Source organism: Saimiri boliviensis, chromosome X (assembly GCF_048565385.1).
Source record: "Saimiri boliviensis isolate mSaiBol1 chromosome X, mSaiBol1.pri, whole genome shotgun sequence".
Lineage (NCBI taxonomy): Eukaryota > Metazoa > Chordata > Mammalia > Primates > Cebidae > Saimiri > Saimiri boliviensis.
In genome coordinates, this window is record NC_133470.1 from 13,928,295 (window position 1) to 13,947,567 (window position 19,273).

Genomic DNA, 19,273 nt, shown 5'->3' on the forward strand with positions numbered 1-19,273 from the left:
GATAATCTATTATGAAGGCTGTTTGGAGCATTCTTTATTGTCCAGAGCTTCTGGGTAAGCCCTTAATTATTTAAATCCTCGACATAAATTCTTATTTCAGTAGAAGGAAGTGGCCCTGGTACTATCAAAGGCCAGCCTCTCCCCTGGTAACTTGCAAATGGTTCCATTTCACCTTCTCAAGGACATCACCCCTGTTTCTCTTCATCATTACTCTCCTGTATATTTGTTTCCTAGGGCTGTTATAACAAAATACTACAAATGTGGTGGCTTAAGATAACCAAAATCTATTATCTCACAGCTCTAGAGGCTGGAACTCTAAAATCAAGGCATTGGCAGAGCCATGCTCTCTTTGAAGGCTCTAGAAGAGAGTTTTTCCTAACCTCTTCCCAGCTTTTGGTGTTGCTGACAGTCCCGGGCGTTCCTTGGCTTGCAGCTCCATCACTCCAGTTTCTGCCTCTGTTGTCACATGGCCTTCTTCCTGTATCTCTCTGTGTCTGTGTCCAAATTTCTTATTGTATCCTCTTATCATAAGGATACCAATCATTGGCTTAGGACCCACCCTAATCTAGCATGACCTCATCTTAACTTGATTACATCTAGAAAGAACCTATTTGCATTTAAGGTCACAAATGTGACCAGGTACTGAGGGTTAGGACTTGAATATATCTTTTGAGAGGACATGCATCTACTCGCTATATCTCCCGGTTCTCTACTGGATCATTCGCCATCCACATGTAAATATGCTCCAGTATTGTCCATAACACTTGACCAATTACTGCCCAATTTCTTTGGTCCCCTTCACAGCAAAGTTTCTTGGGAGTGGTTTTTATTCATTATCTTTACTTTCCAACCAGTGGTTTCTTTCTTTCACTTTGCTCTCCTCTACTCACACCCATCTTATGGCTAAATCCAATGCGACTATTTTAATACTATTAAAATTTTCAGAAGACATCTGCACAATTGATCATTTCCTCCTCTGAAATTGCTTCGCTAACTGGTTTTTGAGATACTATATATACTCTCCTGGTTTTCCTTCTGCTTCACTGGTGCTTTTCATTCTCTGCTATCCCTTCTTTTCCTGACTTCACTTTTATACCCCAACCCCATTTGCCCCAATGTTTTAGTATGTACATTTTCAAACCTACAGGAAAGTTGAAAGAATCATAAGTGACTGCTTTTATAGACATCACATTGGTTCTACCAGTAACATTTTACTATACTTGTTTTTATCACATATCCACCCTTTTATCCTTGTATCCATCAGTTCCTCTTATTTTTGACATATTTTCTTTTTATTATTTATTTTTTATTTTTAATTTTTGACATATTTTCAAGTAAATTACAGATATCTGTATACTTTCCCTAAATACTCTAGTGTGTTTATTATTAGCTAGAGTTCAATAATTTTTAGAAGTTTTTTTCTTATGATGTAAAATGTTTATACAAAATGCATGCACAAATCTTGTATACATTTGCTGAGTTTGTAACAAGTACATGTACTTACGGAACCCAAACCCCTATAAAGATAGAGAATATTACCATCATCCCAGGAAGCTCCCTCATGCTTTTTCCTAGTCAATTCCTGCCCTACTCACACAGAGGCAATCACTATTCTAATTTTTATACCATAGTTTTACCTGTTCTATAACTTTATATAAGTGGTGTCTTATAACTTATACTTGTGTGTAAAACTTCTTTCACTTAGTATTGTTTTTGAGATTCATTTATATTTTTGTGTGTATCAGTAATTTGTTCCTTTTTATTCCTGAGTAGTATTCCATTGAGTGAATATGTCACAATTTGGTTATCAATTCTATTGACAGACACCTGAGCTGTTTCCAGTTTTTGGCAATTTCAAATAAAACTGCATTTTAAGTAAGTCTCTGTATGAAAATATGTTCTAATTTCTCTTGGATAAATACCTAGGATTGGGATTAGTAGGTAACGTGGTAAGTGTATGTGGTTAGTTTCTGAGAAACTGCTAGACCGTTTTCCAAAGTGGTTGTAGCAATTTGTACTCCTATCACTAATGTATGAGAGTTCCAGTTGTTCCACATCTTTGCCAACATTTGGTGTAATGATTCTTTTTAATTTTAGCCAGCCCTTTAGTGATATAGTTTTTATCATCATCTCCTTGCTAATTATGTTGACCACTTTTCTTTGTGATTATTTACCTTTCATATATCTTACTTCATGAAATATCTTTTCAAATGTTATTTTTCTCCAAAGTAGTCTATAGATTTATGACAAAACCAATAAAAATCCCAGCAGGATTTTTTGTGAGTGTAGACAAGCTAATCCCAAAACTTATATGTAAGGACCAAGGAGCTAGAATTGCTTAAACAAATTTGAAAAGGAAGAACAAAGTTGGAGGAATCACTTTACTCTCAAGCTCCAGCAATCAAGATGTTGATACATAGATCAATGGAATAGGATACAGAGTCCTGAAATAGACCACATGAAAACAGCCATTTGATCTTTGACAAAGGTGCAAAATCAATTCAGTGAGAAAGAATAGTTTTCAACAGATTGTTTTATAACAATTTGTCATTTGCATTTAAAAATGGAACTTTGATCTAAACCTCACATCTATACAGAGATTAACTTGAAATGAGTCATAGATGTAAATGTAAAACATAAAGCTATAAAATTTTTTAGAAGAAAACGTAGGTGAAAAATCATGATCTGGGGTTAGAAATAACATCAAAAGCACAATCCATAACAGAGAAAACTGAAAAATTGGACTTCATCCAAATTAAAACCTTTTATTTTGCCAAGGATCGTTAAGAAAACTAAGAGACAAGCTGCTGACTAGGAGAACATGTTTGCAAACCACGTATTTGATGAAAGACTTATATCTCAATTATATAAAGAACTCTTAAAACTCAATAATAACAACTCTCAAAACCAAAACATCTCAATTTAAAAATGGGCAAAGAACTTGAACAGACACTTCACTAAAGAATATATAAGGATGGCAAATAAGTACATGAGAAGATATTCAACATCATTAGCCATTCAGGAAATGCAAATTTAAACCACAGTTACATACCACTATACACATATTAGAATTTCTAAAACAAAAAATATGACACCACCAACTGCTGCCAGTTGGAGCTCTCATTTATTGGTGGTGGGAATGCAGAATGGTACTACCACTCTGAAAAATCATTCAGCAGTTTCCTATGAAGTTATACATGCACTAACTGTGTGACTCAGAAGTCTCTCTACCTTAGTGAGATGAAAATTTATGTTCACTCAAAAATCTATACATGAATGCTTTTAGCAGTTTTATTCATGATAGCCAAAACCTGAAAATAACACAAATGTCCTTCAAAAGATTAATGAATAAGTTGTAGTACTTTCATACAAGGGAATAGTACTCAATGGAGAAAATAAATGATACACAACTTGGATGAAACTCAGACATTATTCCGAGTGAGACAAGCCAGTATCAAAAGGTTGTGTACTGTATGATTCCTTTTGTTTGACGTTCTTGAAAAGGTAAAACTATAGTGAGGGAAAACAAATCAGTGGCTGGCAGAGGTTATGCATGAGATGAGAGTTTATATGAGTAGTCCCAGGGAACTTTTGGGTTTAGTAGAACTGTAATGTATCTTGTTTGTGGTGGTGGTTACACAAATCTGTACCCTAAAAGAAAAAACTTGTTTTACCCTATGATAATTTAAAAAATAAGATTGTTTTTTAAATGTCAGAGTTGATTCTGTTATATGAAACTTTGTATGTGAACTTGTTTTTGTTTTATTTTGCATTTTGTTTGGTTTTGGTTTTTCTCCTGTCTCCCTCTGCTTTGGGTTAGGCCAGTTTCATCCATTGTTCTCTACATTTGGTGAGTTCTTTTAATTTGGAAACTGATATTCCTGAGTTCTGGAGGGATTTTTTTTTTCTTGTTGCTGATTATTGCCTCCCCCTTGCCCTCACCTCCATTTTTTCTCATTCTCCCTTACTGATATTCAGACATTGGAATTCTTAGATCAGTTCTCTAATTTTCTCATGTTTTCTCTTCTGTTTTCTTTCTTTTCTCTTTCTTCCTACCTTTTCTTTTTTCTTTTTGTCTCTTTCTGGAAACTTAATCATATATTCTAAATCTTCTGTTGTTTAATGACCAATAATTATTTTTTCTTCTCTGATTATTTTTGATTATATCTTATTCTTGTTTAATTGTTGTGATCTTTTTTCATGGTCATTTTTCTTTCTTCTTCCTGAATAGTTTGTGTGTGTGTGTTGTGTTGTGTTGTATTGTATTTGCCTTATCTTAGATGCTTTTCTTCAATATCTGATGGCTCTTCTTTGCTCATATTTAAAAGGAAGATGAAAACAGTGATTGGAAGTTCATTGCATATTGTGAGGCTTGTCACTATCTGGCAATTTGGCTCAACTATATAGTTGTGGAACTGTCAAAGGGAATATGATTAGTTCTTTACTCTTGGTCTGGTTGGAGTCTCCAGAGCGGAGACTGTTTTGGTCACCTGCATAGAGGGAAAGAGCTGGTTCAGTGGAGCAAGAGGGCTGTAGATTTCAGCATTCCAGGATATTCATTCACTCTTCCTATTTCCAGCCCAGTATCTTGTTCTCAACTGTGACTGTTTCTTGCTAATCCAGATGCTCTCTATTGTACCGTTTCAAGAAATAAACCTTCAGCATTCGGCCCTGGTGGCAGGAATGATCTGGGGATCTAATTGGTTCTGAAACAGATTTTCAACCAACACTTACTTTAGCCAGCCCCCATCTCCCCTTGTGCACTCCCACTTTCATAAATATCTGGTGTTGCCAGTTTGAGTCTTTCAGGAATTCTCCTATGTAAAATTAAATTGGTTCTTATTTTTCTTCATGTTAGCTTGGGACTCAGCTTTCTTTACTTAATCTGTATGAGTGGAAAAGTTCTAAGTCTAGTGAATGGAAGTCTGAAGAATAATTGAAACAGAACTATAGTCATAGCCCCTCAATTAATTCCCAGATTAAGCCAGTTTACAGGTCCAGACCCTCTTGGATGATGAAGGGTCGTCTGTGTCTCCTTAAGGAAGGGCCCACCATGCAGCCAAAAATTTATATTGTAAATATTTCTCCTAGCCTTTCCCAAGGGGACCCTGCTGCCATTTACCAGTGTGACTGGTCATTACAGGAAGGGAAATAATTAGACTTTTGGAGAATTACTAGATACTGGCTCTGAGCTGACACTAATTCCAGGAGATGCGAAGTGTCACTGTGGTCCATCAGTCAGAGTTGGGGCTTAGGGAGATCAGGTGATCAATGGAGTTTTAGCTTACGTTCCTCTCACAGTGGACCCAGTGGACTCCCAAACCCACCCTGTGGTTATTTCCCTAACTCTGGAATTCATGCTTGGAATACACATACTCAGCAGCTGGCAGAATCCCCACATTTATTTTCCTGTATCTCCTAAGTCATTTACCATTCACCAGTTTGCCACTCAGCTTTCTGCTATCATCTTGTCCCTTTTGTTTTCCCTGTCTTGTGGGTTCGTGACTTTGAAAAGTTACTGTATTGTTGTAGTTGTGCTCCAGGAGGAAGAGAGTATGGTACCTCTGGTCACTCTTACATCTTTATCTGGTCATTCTTATATCTTTACCTGAAACCTCTATCTATACTGTTTTGCTAGATGATGTTATATGGTCTCTTGGCTTTGAAGACCATCCATAAACTAGTGAAACCTAATTCATGTCTTCAAACCCTGCTTCTCTTTTCCTCTGAGCTCTAGACTTGCATATATAACTTCTTAATGTTTTCTCCTTAGATATCTAATATACATCTCAGATAACTGATTCCAAACCCTCTTCTTGAAATATCAATTTCTCATCTAATCTTCTGCTTCTCAATATCACTACTAGCCAGCTACTTTCTTCATACAAAAATCCCAGGAGTCATTCCCAGATTTTCCTTCTCTCCTACATCAACTTCATCAGCAAGTCCTACTAGTTCTAGATTCAAGATTTATCTGGAATTCATCCACTTCTCTTCATCTTTATGGCTTCTATCCTGATGGAAGCCATTTTCATTTCTCACCTGGGTCCATGCAGTAACCTCTCAGTTGCTCACCTGCTTCCAGTCTCACCCTCCTATAATCTGTCTACACAGTAGCCAGAGTGAAAATTTTGAATTATAAGTTGGGTCATCTTCCTTCATTGATTATAAACTCTCAATGCCATCCCTCCCCGACTCTTCCATATTCCTTCCTCTGCCCACAAGGCCCTGTATGATCTGGTTCCTTGCCTAAATCTCTGACTTAATTTCCTGCCAATGTTTTCCTTGTTCCCTCTTCTCTGGGTCACACAGGCTTCTTGTTCATCAAACTCACCAAACTCATTTGTCCCTCAGGGCCTTTGCAGTTGCCATTTTGTCACTGTGAATATCCTTCCCCCCATATCTTCATATGGCTCACTCCTCATTTCATTCAAGTCTTTGCTCAAGTAGTGCTAACTCTGAGAAGCCTTCCCAGGCCACTCTCTCTCCTTTCTCCCAGATCCCACTGTGTTACTCTCTCTGATGCCATCTTATTTATTTCCTTCTGGAAGTATCTTATTCATTAACTTTATTATCTTTCTCAAGCCATTTGAATATAAGGCCTGTTACTCTGATCTGGCATGTTCTTTGCTGATACCATCACAGCTAGAGCAGTACCTTACCTATAGGAGATAGAAACCAAAAGACTTCTGGCTGAGTGGCTAGGAGAGCATGTGAATAAATACTTGTGAAGTTGTATGCTGACTATTAGCATACTGGTTCTTCTGAATCTCACAATTCAGCCTTTATATGGAATTCTTTCCCACTGTGACTGGTTCTACTTGAGTACTTTTATGTGTTCCCTCTCTTCTTGCCAAAAAATCCATTTTAGGCCTGAAAGTTTGAATTCCCAAACAGCAGATTGCTTGGCCTCTTTTCTGCCTTTCACCCAGATGTTGTACCTCATACCATATGTTGTGCAGAAACCTGGATGAGACTTTGGTGGAGGGGCGACTAATATACCTTTTTGGTCTTCAGACCTGACTGAGTATGGTGCTGGTTTACAAACCTGAGATTGCAACTAGAAATTTAAGTCCTATTTGCCCACCACTCAGTATTGGGAGTCTGTTTTTGCTTTCAGCTCTCTCCTAGTCTTTTAATTTTTAATGACGCTCTCCACTAGCTACTGATCCTGTTAAAACAGGCTAAAACTAGGGTGGGGTGGTAGAGGGGAGTAGGTCAGTTTCATTTCATTGTCTTCAGAAAGGAGTTGAGAAATTACAAATTGGGAAGCCCCTTTTGTCTGGTCGCCAGCCTTAAATCTGGTACCTCCCAGTCCTCCTGTTCTTGAGTTATACAGCACTGGTGTTTGTGGGTCCAGCCATAAGTTTCCTTTTAATATCTGATGAAGTAGGGATGAATTCAAGAAATGACCCCTTTGCTTTTTTGTTTTTCTTCTGTTTTGTACAACTCAGGAGGTTCATCAAGAACGAATTGCATTGGAAAACCAATTGGAACAACTTCGTCCAGTCACTGTGTTGTGACCCCCCCTCCATGGTTCAAGTGACAGTGGGTGACCTTGTCTGCCAAGATCTTTATTTCTAATGTTTTGAACCCAACTACTTGTCATAGATGTTTGACTGTGTCAAAAGCTGTGAGCAGCAAAATATAATCCATATGACCTTTTCTCTTGCACTTCACTCATATGTTTTACTCTGGTGGAAAAAATACTTCAACTGATTATCACACTTGAAATGGTAATTATCAGTGGAATTTGTCTCCTATTCTTAAGTACTTTTTCAAGGTGTTAGATGCTGCTCCTTATCAAAAATCAGTTTTTTAGCAAGTAAAAATAACGGAGAGCATTATTTATTTAAAGAATTTATGATTTGCATAAAACCTTGTAACCAAGTATCTTCAGGATGCTTGTATCCAAGTACTTTCAGGATGCTTTTTGTATGCATATCACATATAGTAGGTTGGTTTCCTGAATAATTGGGATTCCAACTTGATAGTCTTTGGTGCAACGATAACAAAAACAAAAGCTAAAATAAAATAAGAGCATCAGATTTAGACTGGCGCTGTGCCCTCCACCACTATATGCCAAAAATTGCTTCTCTGTTGCCATTTTGATATTATATCTAGCTATAAATAATAGATGACTATTGTTTCCTCTTGAATGTCAAAGACTTATTGGGTCTTTACACCTCTGTAAAGTGGAAGTTTTGGCAATGAGCTATTTAACTTGGTCAAGCTAGGCCATCAAGCAAGACAACTCAGTTCTTTTATGTAAATTTTTGGGCAAGAGAAGTTTGCTTTGACTGCTTTGCCTGATCAAATTAAATAGTTGCCAGATCTCTACTTTTATACTGCATAGGATAATATATCTGTAAGTGCATGACCTTGGAAACCACCCATCAAATATGAAAGGCTGATGAGACTGTTAGGATTGATAAACATTTGTTGTTTGAACCCAGGTATCCAAACTGGGGAAGAAGGGGAAATGGTTGTTACCAACAATCTCTAGTAGTTATTTTTAACCTGGATTGCAAATGTATTGGGTATGAAGAGATAATGAAAGAAAGTGGTCCTCATGGTGGATATATGACTGTTTGGTTCTCCGTAAAGTGTACTCTTGGGAAGTGATTGGTTTATATCAGATTCAGAGGAGCCCAATTAACTTCAGTGTAGGTGATGTAAAACAGTAAGCTCAAATTGCAGAAGCCAGTATCCTACAGAAATTTTAAGTAGCTACTGCTTCTCCTGAAAGCCCAAGTTGAAAATGGGACCACAGGGTCACAGGGCCACTGGCCCTCATAGGGCATGCCAGCATTAACACCAGAGAGACTAATGGCAAGAAATGTTGTCTTTTGTGCATTTTTACTAATTTCCCCATTCTTAGGGTATCAGGGTGGGGGTGTGTGTACAGGGTCTTTTGAAGCAGTTTTGGATAGGTTTACAATATGTAGGATTCAGCCTTTGATTTTAATAGAGCTGAGAGCTTTTAGAACAAGTAGGCATTTATTAATGTTTCCTTAGTCCATTGGCAAGCTTTATCAATAGCTTAATGGCAGAGGAGAAAGGCTCAAACAGATGATGTTTTTCCACAGAAAAACAAATTGTTGAATCTATTGCATGCATATTTAAGGATTTTGAATTGATTTGATTTTGAAAATCATGAATATTGGGCTATTTCTCTATTCCCTTTTTTCTTCCCCATTTGCTGCCTTTTTTGTTTTCTGTGGGGGAAGGGTTGGGAATAAGTTTAAACTCTTTCTAAGATTATGAATGGGTCAGTGCAAATTTTTAGGCAACTGCTTTTTCCATGTTCTGAGATCTAGGGGCTACAACAAATTTTATCAGCAGTGTTTTGTTTTGTTTTGTTTTTTAAAGTCAGAGACTTGCTTTGTTGCCCAGGCAGGAGTCCAGTGGTACAATCTCAGCTCACCCCAACCTCTCCCTCCTGGGTTCAAGCAATTCTCATGCCTTAGCCTCCCAAGTAGCTGGGATTACAAGGCGCCCACCACCATGCCCAGCTAATTTTTGTATTTTTAGTAGAGACGGGGTTTCACCAGGTTGGCCAGGCTGGTCTCAAACTCTTGACCTCAAGTAATCTGCCCGCCTCAGCCTCCCAAAGTGCTGGGATTATAGGCATGAGCCACCCTGCCCGGCTATCAGCAGTGTTCTTACTGCAGACATTTCACAGCATGTTTGGCTTTTGGTAAATTCAATCTGGGAGAGACTAGCATGTGCACTTTATCTCATAATCTTCCAGTACATAGGCTCTCAGTTGGGATAGCACTTCATTTCCATTAGGTAGATGTATAAACCAAGGAATGTTAATCAGCACTATTCATTTAAAAAATATTGACATGCTTTCCCCCTCCCCTCCATGAAGTCAGTGTCAGAGTGAGCCAAATTAGGAGATTGGGGTTTTGTTTGCTTGGCTTGGTTTCCATTAAGGGAAAAAACTTGCATTGGACAATCAGATTCCCCCAAGTTTCATAATCTCATCAATATTTTGAGATAGGCAAGCACACACGTTAATAATATTTATACCAACCTTCTTGGGTGGACTTAATTGTAACCACAGTTTATTAGTTACTTAGAAGTGGAGTTTAAAAAAACAGTTAAGTGTGTGTGTGTAAGACACAAGTAATGACACACTGCTGTTATTACCAAAGTAGTGCTTATCCTCTCTTTCTGTGTTTTCTTAGGATGTGCACTTTTAATTTAGGATTATAATGCCTGATAATATTTCTGCAAGCCTTTAATGTGACTTATAGGATGGCTGAGTTATTGAAATCACCATTATACCTCTTCTATAAAACGACTCCAAAATTAGACCTGCCTGTTGGGGAGAATTCTATAGACAGAAGGTCAGTGTTGTCCCCATCTATACGGGTTGAATTACCTTGCTGTTAAGTGGTATTCACCCATTGGGATCCTATAGTCCCACAGAAAGCACAGTAGTAGCTGACAGCCAGCTTATTGGGTCCCTCGGCATCTTGTATGTCGCATAATGCTTTTGCCACTTTCCTATCCAGCAGACATCAAAGCAAGCCCAAAAAGTAGATATCTGAAATTAATGTGTATATTGTAATTGAGGCAGATATTTACCTTAATTGGAAGGATCTAACTGCTTTACAAATATTAAGCAAGTGCTTGGGCATGATTGAGAGAGGAGGCAGCTTAGCTGGAAGCTGTGCCCATCTTACTGTCACTGGAGAATAGCATGTCAGAGCTGGGCAGGCAGTACTGGTACCCATCACTTGCAGTTTGCATGTGGGGAAATCAAAGCCCTAAGAAACAACAGTTCCTGGCCCAAAAAATCTATAGAAAGAGGTAACTAGTGGCAGATTTGGGATGCTAGTCCGAATTTATGTTTTTGAGTAAGATTCTCTAAGCTCGATCAATACTAAAAATAGATTAAAAGGTATTTTTTTTTCTGTTTACCATGCTGAATTTCCTTGACTTAGTCTTTAAATTTGAAAACATCTTTTAGGGAGTTTAGTTCTAGAAATTTCTCGTGGATTGAAGTGACAAAGTCTGAAAGAAAAGAATATGATTGAACTATTTGTTTTTCTGAACACCTCACCTTTTATGATGCAATAAGTTACTCTGAGTTTCTTGGCAGAGTTTTTGACAGCTGTTGCTTTCAATGGATTCCATTCCTATATTCCTTATGGGAGTTTGTTTTTAAAATAGACTACTGTGATTGAAATGAGCTCAATATGTAGTTAAGTTATAGTTTTCTTCAATATATTTTTAGCTACTTGGTTCACAAATGTTCAATTTCAGCATATTTTAGGGTGAGTAATAAAAAATGTGAATTTGCCTTTGATTTCCTACCACTGTCTGAACTGTCATAAAGCATTCTTCTCTTTAGCTGTGATTTGATTCTGTAGTCTGTTTCTAAATGACATTTGTCTGTTTCTGAAATGATTTCACAGCCATGGTTCTAATAGATGTGTACTCAGAAGATCAATAAGGTAATATTGGAATTCATGTGTTTTTTTGCAATTAAGGCAGGCATTTGCTAATGTTTTCTTTTAAGCAGTAGTTGAAAAGATCTCAATTACAGTATAACACCTTAGAGCTAAAAACATTTGTTCAACACAAACTAGAATCACACTTTCTCACTAGATATCACCAAGGGAATGTGGTTTTAAAAATAAAAAGAAAAGAATATAATATATAATAGCAACTAGATCTTTCCATATTATTGACAAGTAGGGCTATTTAGGTTGTGGTTTGAACATTCTGAATGTGAATAAAATGAAATAATAGTTGAGGTCTTTTCCCCCTCTGTTTAAAGAGAACATTAGTAACTTTGGTTTTTCTTTCTAACTACTTTACTTTTTCAAGTTTATTCTTTTAAAACTCTCATTTCAAAGGATCAGTTGAATTTATACTTTAGTTATGGGTGTTTTGTTATGTTTTGTTTTGCATCATGACTCAGTATTGTTCAACTTCCTAGTAAGAAGTGGGAATTTGGTTTTGGAGTCCTCAGCTCACATATCTTGCTCCTCCTTCAGCATAAGCTAAGGGAGATACCACCAACACTGATAGATTAGTCATTGATGGCAATTTGAAGGTGGGTATTACTCTGTGAGCCACACTGCTTCACTTGTTTGTAAGGAGAAATGGATCCAATTATGTGAATTTCCTGAGAGCAGCAGACATTGAGGGCCAGACTTGAAAAGCAGTGCAAGCAGATTCGAAGAGCTGCTGCCCTCCCCCAAAAAAGGCTTTTGGAGGCTGCCTTACATGCATGCCCTAAAGCAGCCAGTCTGTTAGTATGAGTAAGACATACGAAGTACATAGTTGCTTTTAGGCTTGTATAGTTATTTTCTACGTATGCTAATACACATGATGATAAAGGAACCTTTTCTAGGAGGCATTGCATGGTTTCAATACACAGGACATGTTCTAGTTAAAGCCTTGCTCTGCTGTCAACAACTGGGGAATGCTCATTTTGTCATGTTTTGTGAATACTCTGGTCTTGCTGTAAGCTAATGTCATGACTGTCAGAGATTAGAGAGAGCGGGTTTATGACTCTGAAGACCAGAAGGCATCAGACTTTACAAGGGCTTAAATTGGAATTTGGGAACTACAGTAAAGAAACCTTCAGGTACCAGTTACATCCCGAAGCACTCTGTTGACCAACAGGGCTAGATCCTAAAGCTCTTTCAGGGAGCTCTGTCCTGGGGCTGGAACAGTTGATACAGCAACCCCATTGTGTGGCGACTGGATCAACTGAGTTGTGTTATTTTTGTTTTAAGTCACCTTGTGTGAGAGCCTCACTGCATCTATCTTGGGAACTGGGTATACCCTTTTCTTTAGCACTGCCATCCTTTTTGTCTTCAGCACAAATAAGATGTTCAAGTGAGCCAGAGGCAAGAAGAACCATTTTAGTCTTCATAGCTATTGGCCAAGAGAGATAATGAGCTGATGGTCTATTTTAACCTTGAAAGTAAAAATGTATATTTTTTCACTACAAGTACATTGAAAAGTAAAAAGTATAACAGCAAAGTATATATTTGATGCCTTCTGTCTTTTCGTGATAATGTGCTAACAAGTTGTGTTAATATTTTACTCAGCCAGAGTCTCATTCATTTGCTATGCATTGGGAACATTGTGTATTGACCTTAAACATAGGTATCCTATATTTGGATTGTGACTTGTAGACTCAAGCTAACCTTACTGCCTCTTTTTCACACTTGTTGAAAAGTCTATGAAGAACATAGTAAGTTAAAGATGTCCAACTTTGGAAAATATACATGATGTGAAACTGGGGTGCTATGTTAAAAATAAATGTATGATAACTAAGTGTGGCTTTTATAGCGTCTTCGTTGTCAATATATTGTGGTTTGCATTTGGCTCATGCATTTAATGAAAGTGATGGGAAAAGGAGTTGGAAGTTTTTTCAATTAAATCAGTCTGAGATTCGGTTATTTTTACCTCCTGGTGATCTGAGACAGGTTCTTAAAATACCTGAGCACAGTAATCACTTGGCAGTCATGGGATATCATGGCTGATTCACAGTACATTTTAAAGATCCACTAAATTGAAAACTTGACCTAATGTGGGCCTAGGTTATTTGCTTTGTCTTGTTAGTGTTCTTTTTGTTCAAAAATATTCCCATCATGATGTCCTTAGCTGGAGTTGGGGTGATCGGGAAGGATCAGAAAGAGTTCGCTTGAAATCTCAAACAAATAATCTGGCACCCTTGTTACAGTTTCTTACCTTTAAAATTTGAATAATTTGGGGAGGCACCTCTCCTATTGGGTGAGGGGTTTTATTCCATGTATTCCATATTGTGAATGCAAATGGTGGGCCACACATAGGATATTTCCAATCTAGTAGTCCCAAAGGCCAAACTAACTCTGGAAGAATCATCTATCGTTTGACCCATAAGCTTGGATGCTGGAGATCACCAGGCCCTGACCATTCCTAAGCATTGATGTGGATCACTGGGCCATTTGCTTTAGAGATAAAAGGGATCTGAGATAATCTATGCAAGCGGTTCTCAAAGTGTGGTCCCCAGAACAGCAATATCAGCATCATCAGGTACTTACTAGAAATGCAAATTCTTACCACCCCTCCCCTGCACCAACTGAATCAGGAACTCTGGTAGTGGGACCCAGCAATCCGTGTGTTAATAAGCCCTCTGGGTGATTCTGGTGTATGCCAAAGTTGGAACCACAGACTAGCCAATCTCATTTTATAGTCAAAGAAACTGTGGTGCAGAAAGGCAAAACTGACTCATCCAGTCTCAACTGATTCAGAGCAAAGGCTAATTGTGTTTCCAGGGCATAGTTTTTGCTGTGCTACATTTTCTATCCATGAGTTTCTTCCCTCCCATGACCCTCTTTCCATTGATATTTATTTAATGTGTTCCTCCTGTTTAACTGAGCACTATGTTAGGAGCTGTAAATGAGACTAACAATATACAACTCCCCCCAGCCCACAGTCCAGTGGGACAGAGACTTACAAATGACTTGCAGTGCAGAGTGGGATAGGTGCTGTGCTGTGTAAGGGTAGGACAACTGACATAACAAAGAACCATGAGAGTTCAATGAATCTTATTCACCTCACCATCCAGGATGGATGTTTACAGTTGGCCTGTTTTCCTTGTGGTTGTTTAGGGACCCAGACGCCTTACATGTATGGGCCCATTGTCCTCTTTCCTCCCTTTAGTTTCCTCTCACTTTAGGTTTGAGAAAAGCGAGACGGTGGAGAAGATACAATTACCTTTCACAGAAGTAACATGCATCACTTTTTTTCATTTCCTGGAATTCAGTCATCTGACAAAAGTTAACCACAAGGGAGACTGGGAAATTTAGTCTACCTGTGAGCTCAGGAGGAAGAAGTTTTGGTGAACACTGTTTATACCAGAAGACACAAGGCCAGGTTGCTCTAAGAACACACAGGAGTGGTATTTAACCCAGATGATGAGGATTCAGGAAGGCTTCATGGAATAGTTTTAAAAGAGGGATACGCATTAACTAGGAAGAAGAGGATATTCTAGGCAGAGAAAGCTGCATGTGCTAAGGTGGGATAGGGTAAGAGCATGATATATTCTGGAACTGCAAAGAAATTCTCCTGTGGATGGACTAGATGGTGTCTTAACTTGTTTTCTGTTGCTTATAACAGAATACCCCCAAACTGGATAATTTATAATGAAAAGAAATTTATTTCTTACAGTTATAGAGGCTGAGAAGACCAAGATCAAGGGGCTAAATCTAGTGAGGGCATTCTTGCTGGTGGTGACACTCTGTAGAGTCTCAAGGTGGCAGGGGGAGGGGATAATATTACATGGTGAGGGGGCTGAGTATGCTAGCTCAGGTCTCTCTGCTGCTGCTGCTTATAAAGCCACAAGTCCCACTCCCATGATAACTCATTAATTCATGAATAGATTAATTCGTTCATGAGGGCAGCCATCATGACCCAATTAACTAGTCAAGGCCCCACCTCGCAACACTGTGACTTTGGCGATTAAGTTTCAGTATGAGTTTTGCTGGGGACAAACATTCAAATTATAGCAAATGGATATGGAATGTGGAGCAGAGGAGGATGCAAAGGTAGGGCACAAGGCCAAATGGGAAGGCCTTGCATGAAAAGGCATAAACCACTCTGAGATTACAGCTCTTTTCTTTTTATTTATTTATTTATTTTATTTTCTTTGTTTTTTAATTTTTTTTTATTTTTTTATTGCATTTTAGGTTTTGGGGTACATGTGAAGAACATGCAAGATTGTTGCATAGGTACACACATGGCAGTGTGGTTTGCTGCCTTCCGTCCCCTCACCTGTATCTGTCATTTCTCCCCATGCTATCTCTTTCCACCTCCCCACTCCCCCGCCCCTCCCCCATTTCCCCCCAACGGACCCCAGTGTGTAGTGCTCCCCTCCCTGTGTCCATGAGTTCTCATTGTTCAACACCCGCCTATGAGTGAGAATATACGGTGTTTGATTTTCTGCTCTTGTGTCAGTTTGCTGAGAATGATGGTTTCCAGGTTCATCCATGTCCCTACAAAGGACGTGAACTCATCGTTTTTGATGGCTGCGTAATATTCCATGGTGTATATGTACCACATTTTCCCTATCCAGTCTATCATCGTTGGGCATTTGGGTTGGTTCCAGGTCTTTGCTATTGTAAACAGTGCTGCAATGAACATTCGTGTGCACGTGTCCTTGTAGTAGAATGATTTATAATCCTTTGGATATATACCCAGTAATGGGATTGCTGGGTCAAATGGGATTTCTATTTTTAGGTCCTTGAGGAATCGCCACACTGTCTTCCACAATGGTTGAATTAATTTACATTCCCACAAACAGTGTAAAAGTGTTCCTATTTCTCCACACCCTCTCCAGCATCTGTTGTTTCCAGATTTTTTAATGATCGCCATTCTAACTGGTGTGAGATGGTATCTCAATGTGGTTTTGATTTGCATTTCTCTGATGACCAGTGATGATGAGCATTTTTTCATATGTTTGTTGGCCTCCTGTATGTCTTCTTTTGTAAAGTATCTGTTCATATCCTTTGCCCATTTTTGAATGGGCTTGTTTGTTTTTTTCTTGTAGATCTGCTTTAGTTCTTTGTAAATTCTGGATATCAGCCCCTTGTCAGATGGGTAGGCTGCAAAAATTTTTTCCCATTCTGTTGGTTGCCGATTCACTCTACTGACTGTTTCTTTTGCCGTGCAGAAGCTGTGGAGTTTGATTAGGTCCCATTTGTCTATTTTGGCTTTTGTTGCCATTGCTTTTGGCGTTTTGGTCATGAAGTCCTTGCCTACACCTGTCTCCTGAAGGTTTTGCCTAGATTTTCTTCTAAGGTTTTTATGGTATTAGGTCTGATGTTTAAGTCTTTAATCCATCTGGAGTTAATTTTGGTGTAAGGTGTCAGGAAGGGGTCCTGTTTCTGCTTTCTGCACATGGCTAGCCAGTTTTCCCAACACTATTAAACAGGGAGTCCTTTCCCCATTGCTTGTTTTTGTCAGGTTTGTTGAAGATCAGATGATTGTGGGTATGTTGTATTTCCTCTGAGGCCTCTGTTCTGTTCCATTGGTCTATATCTCTGTTTTGGTACCAGTACCATGCTGTTTTGATTACTGTAGCCTTGTAGTATAGTTTGAAGTCCGGTAGTGTGATGCTTCCTGCTTTGTTCTTTTTGCTTAGAATTGACTTGGCTGTGCGGGCTCTCTTTTGGTTCCATATGAAGTTTAAGGTGTTTGTTTCCAGTTTTGTGAAGAAGGTCATTGGTAGCTTGATGGGAATAGCGTTGAATCTGTAAATTACTTTGGGCAGTATGGCCATTTTCACGATGTTGATTCTTCCTAACCATGAACATGGAATGTTTCTCCATCTGTTTGTATCCTCTCTTATTTCGTGGAGCAATGGCTTGTAGTTCTCCTTGAAGAGGTCCTTTACGTTCCTTGTTAGTTGTATTCCTAGGTACTTTATTCTCTTTGTAGCAATTGTGAATGGCAGTTCGTTCTTGATTTGGCTCTCTTGAAGTCTATTACTGGTGTATAGGAATGCTTGTGATTTTTGCACGTTGATTTTGTATCCTGAGACTTTGCTGAAGTTGTTTATCAGTTTCAGGAGATTTTGGGCTGACATGATGGGGTCTTCCAGATATACAATCATGTCATCTGCAAATAGAGACAATTTGATTTCCTCCTTTCCAATTTGGATACCCTTTATTTCTTTTTCTTGCCTGATTGCTCTGGCTAGAACTTCCAGTACTATATTGAATAGGAGTGGTGAGAGAGGGTATCCTTGTCTAGTGCCAGATTTCAAAGGGAATGCTTCCAGTTTTTGCCCATTCAGTACGATATTGGCTGTTGGTTTGTCGTAAATAGCTTTTATTGTTTTGAGATACGTTCCGTCAATACCTAGTTTATTGAGGGTTTAAAAGGGCTGTTGAATTTTGTCGAAACCCTTCTCTGCATCAATTGAGATAATCCTGTGGTTTTTGTCTTTTGTTCTGTTTATGTGGTGAATTATGTTTATGGACTTGCGTATGTTGAACCAGCCTTGCATCCCCGGGATGAATCCTACTTGATCATGGTGGATGAGCTTTTTGATATGCTGTTGCATTCGGTTTGCCAGTATTTTATTGAAGATTTTTGCATCTATGTTCATCATGGATATTGGCCTGAAATTTTCTTTTCTTGTTGAGTCTCTGCCGGGTTTTGGTATCAGGATGATGTTTGTCTCGTAAAATGATTTGGGAAGGATTCCCTCTTTTTGTATTGTCTGGAATAGTTTCAGAAGGAATGGTATCAGCTCCTCTTTGTATGTCTGGTAGAATTCGGCTGTGAACCCATCTGGACCTGGGCTTTTTTTGGGTGGTAGGCTCTTTATTGCTGCCTCGACTTCAGACCATGTTTTTGGTCTACTCAGGGTTTCGGCTTCTTCCAGGTTTAGGCTTGGGAGGATGCAAGTGTCCAGGAATTTATCCATTTCTTCCAGGTTTACTAGTTTATGTGCATAGAGTTGTTTGTAATAATCTCTGATGATGGTTTGGATTTCTGTGGAATCTGTGGTGATATCCCCTTTATCGTTTTTTATTGCATCAATTTGGTTATTCTCTCTTTTCTTTTTTATTAATCTGGCTAATGGTCTGTCTATTTTGTTGATCTTTTCAAAAAACCAGCTCCTGGATTTATTGATTTTTTGAAGAGTTTTTTGTGTCTCTATTTCCTTCAGTTCTGCTCTGATCTTAGTTATTTCCTGTCTTCTGCTAGGTTTTGAGTTTTTTTGATCTTGCTCCTCTAGCTCTTTCAATTTTGATGATAGGGTGTCAATTTTAGATCTCTCCTTTCTTCTCATGTGGGCACTCATTGCCATATATTTTCCTCTAGAGACTGCTTTAAATGTGTCCCAGAGATTCTGGTACGTTGTGTCTTCGTTCTCATTGGTTTCAAAGAACATCTTTATTTCTGCCTTCATTTCATTGTTTATCCAGTCAACATTCAAGAGCAAGTTGTTCAGTTTCCATGAAGCTGTGCGGTTCTGAGTTAGTTTCTGCATTCTGAGTTCTAACTCGATTGCACGGTGGTCTGAGAGACTGTTTGTTATGATTTCTGTTCTTTTGCATTTGCTGAGGAGTGATTTATTGCCAATTATGTGGTCAATTTTAGAGTAGGTGTGATGTGGTGCTGAGAAGAATGTATATTCTGTGGATTTGGGGTGGAGAGTTCTGTAAATGTCTATTAGGTTTGCTTGTTCCAGGTCTGTATTCAGGTCCTGGATATCCTTGTTGATTTTCTGTCTGGTTGATCT

The 19,273-nt window shown here is 38.5% G+C and overlaps 1 protein-coding gene across 5 annotated transcripts in view; it reads left to right on the top strand.

The window, feature by feature from the left end:
* REPS2 (RALBP1 associated Eps domain containing 2) overlaps positions 1–8,806 on the top strand; it is a 219,914-nt gene extending 211,108 nt beyond the window's left edge. For all 5 annotated transcript variants that reach the window (XM_003924137.4, XM_039475603.2, XM_039475602.2 and 2 more), the window contains one exon: positions 7,455–8,806. In XM_003924137.4, coding sequence (XP_003924186.2) covers positions 7,455–7,523 — 69 coding nt within the window. In that variant the 3' untranslated portion in view covers positions 7,524–8,806. The remainder of the gene's footprint in view (positions 1–7,454) is intronic.
* The last annotated feature ends 10,467 nt before the right edge of the window (positions 8,807–19,273 follow it).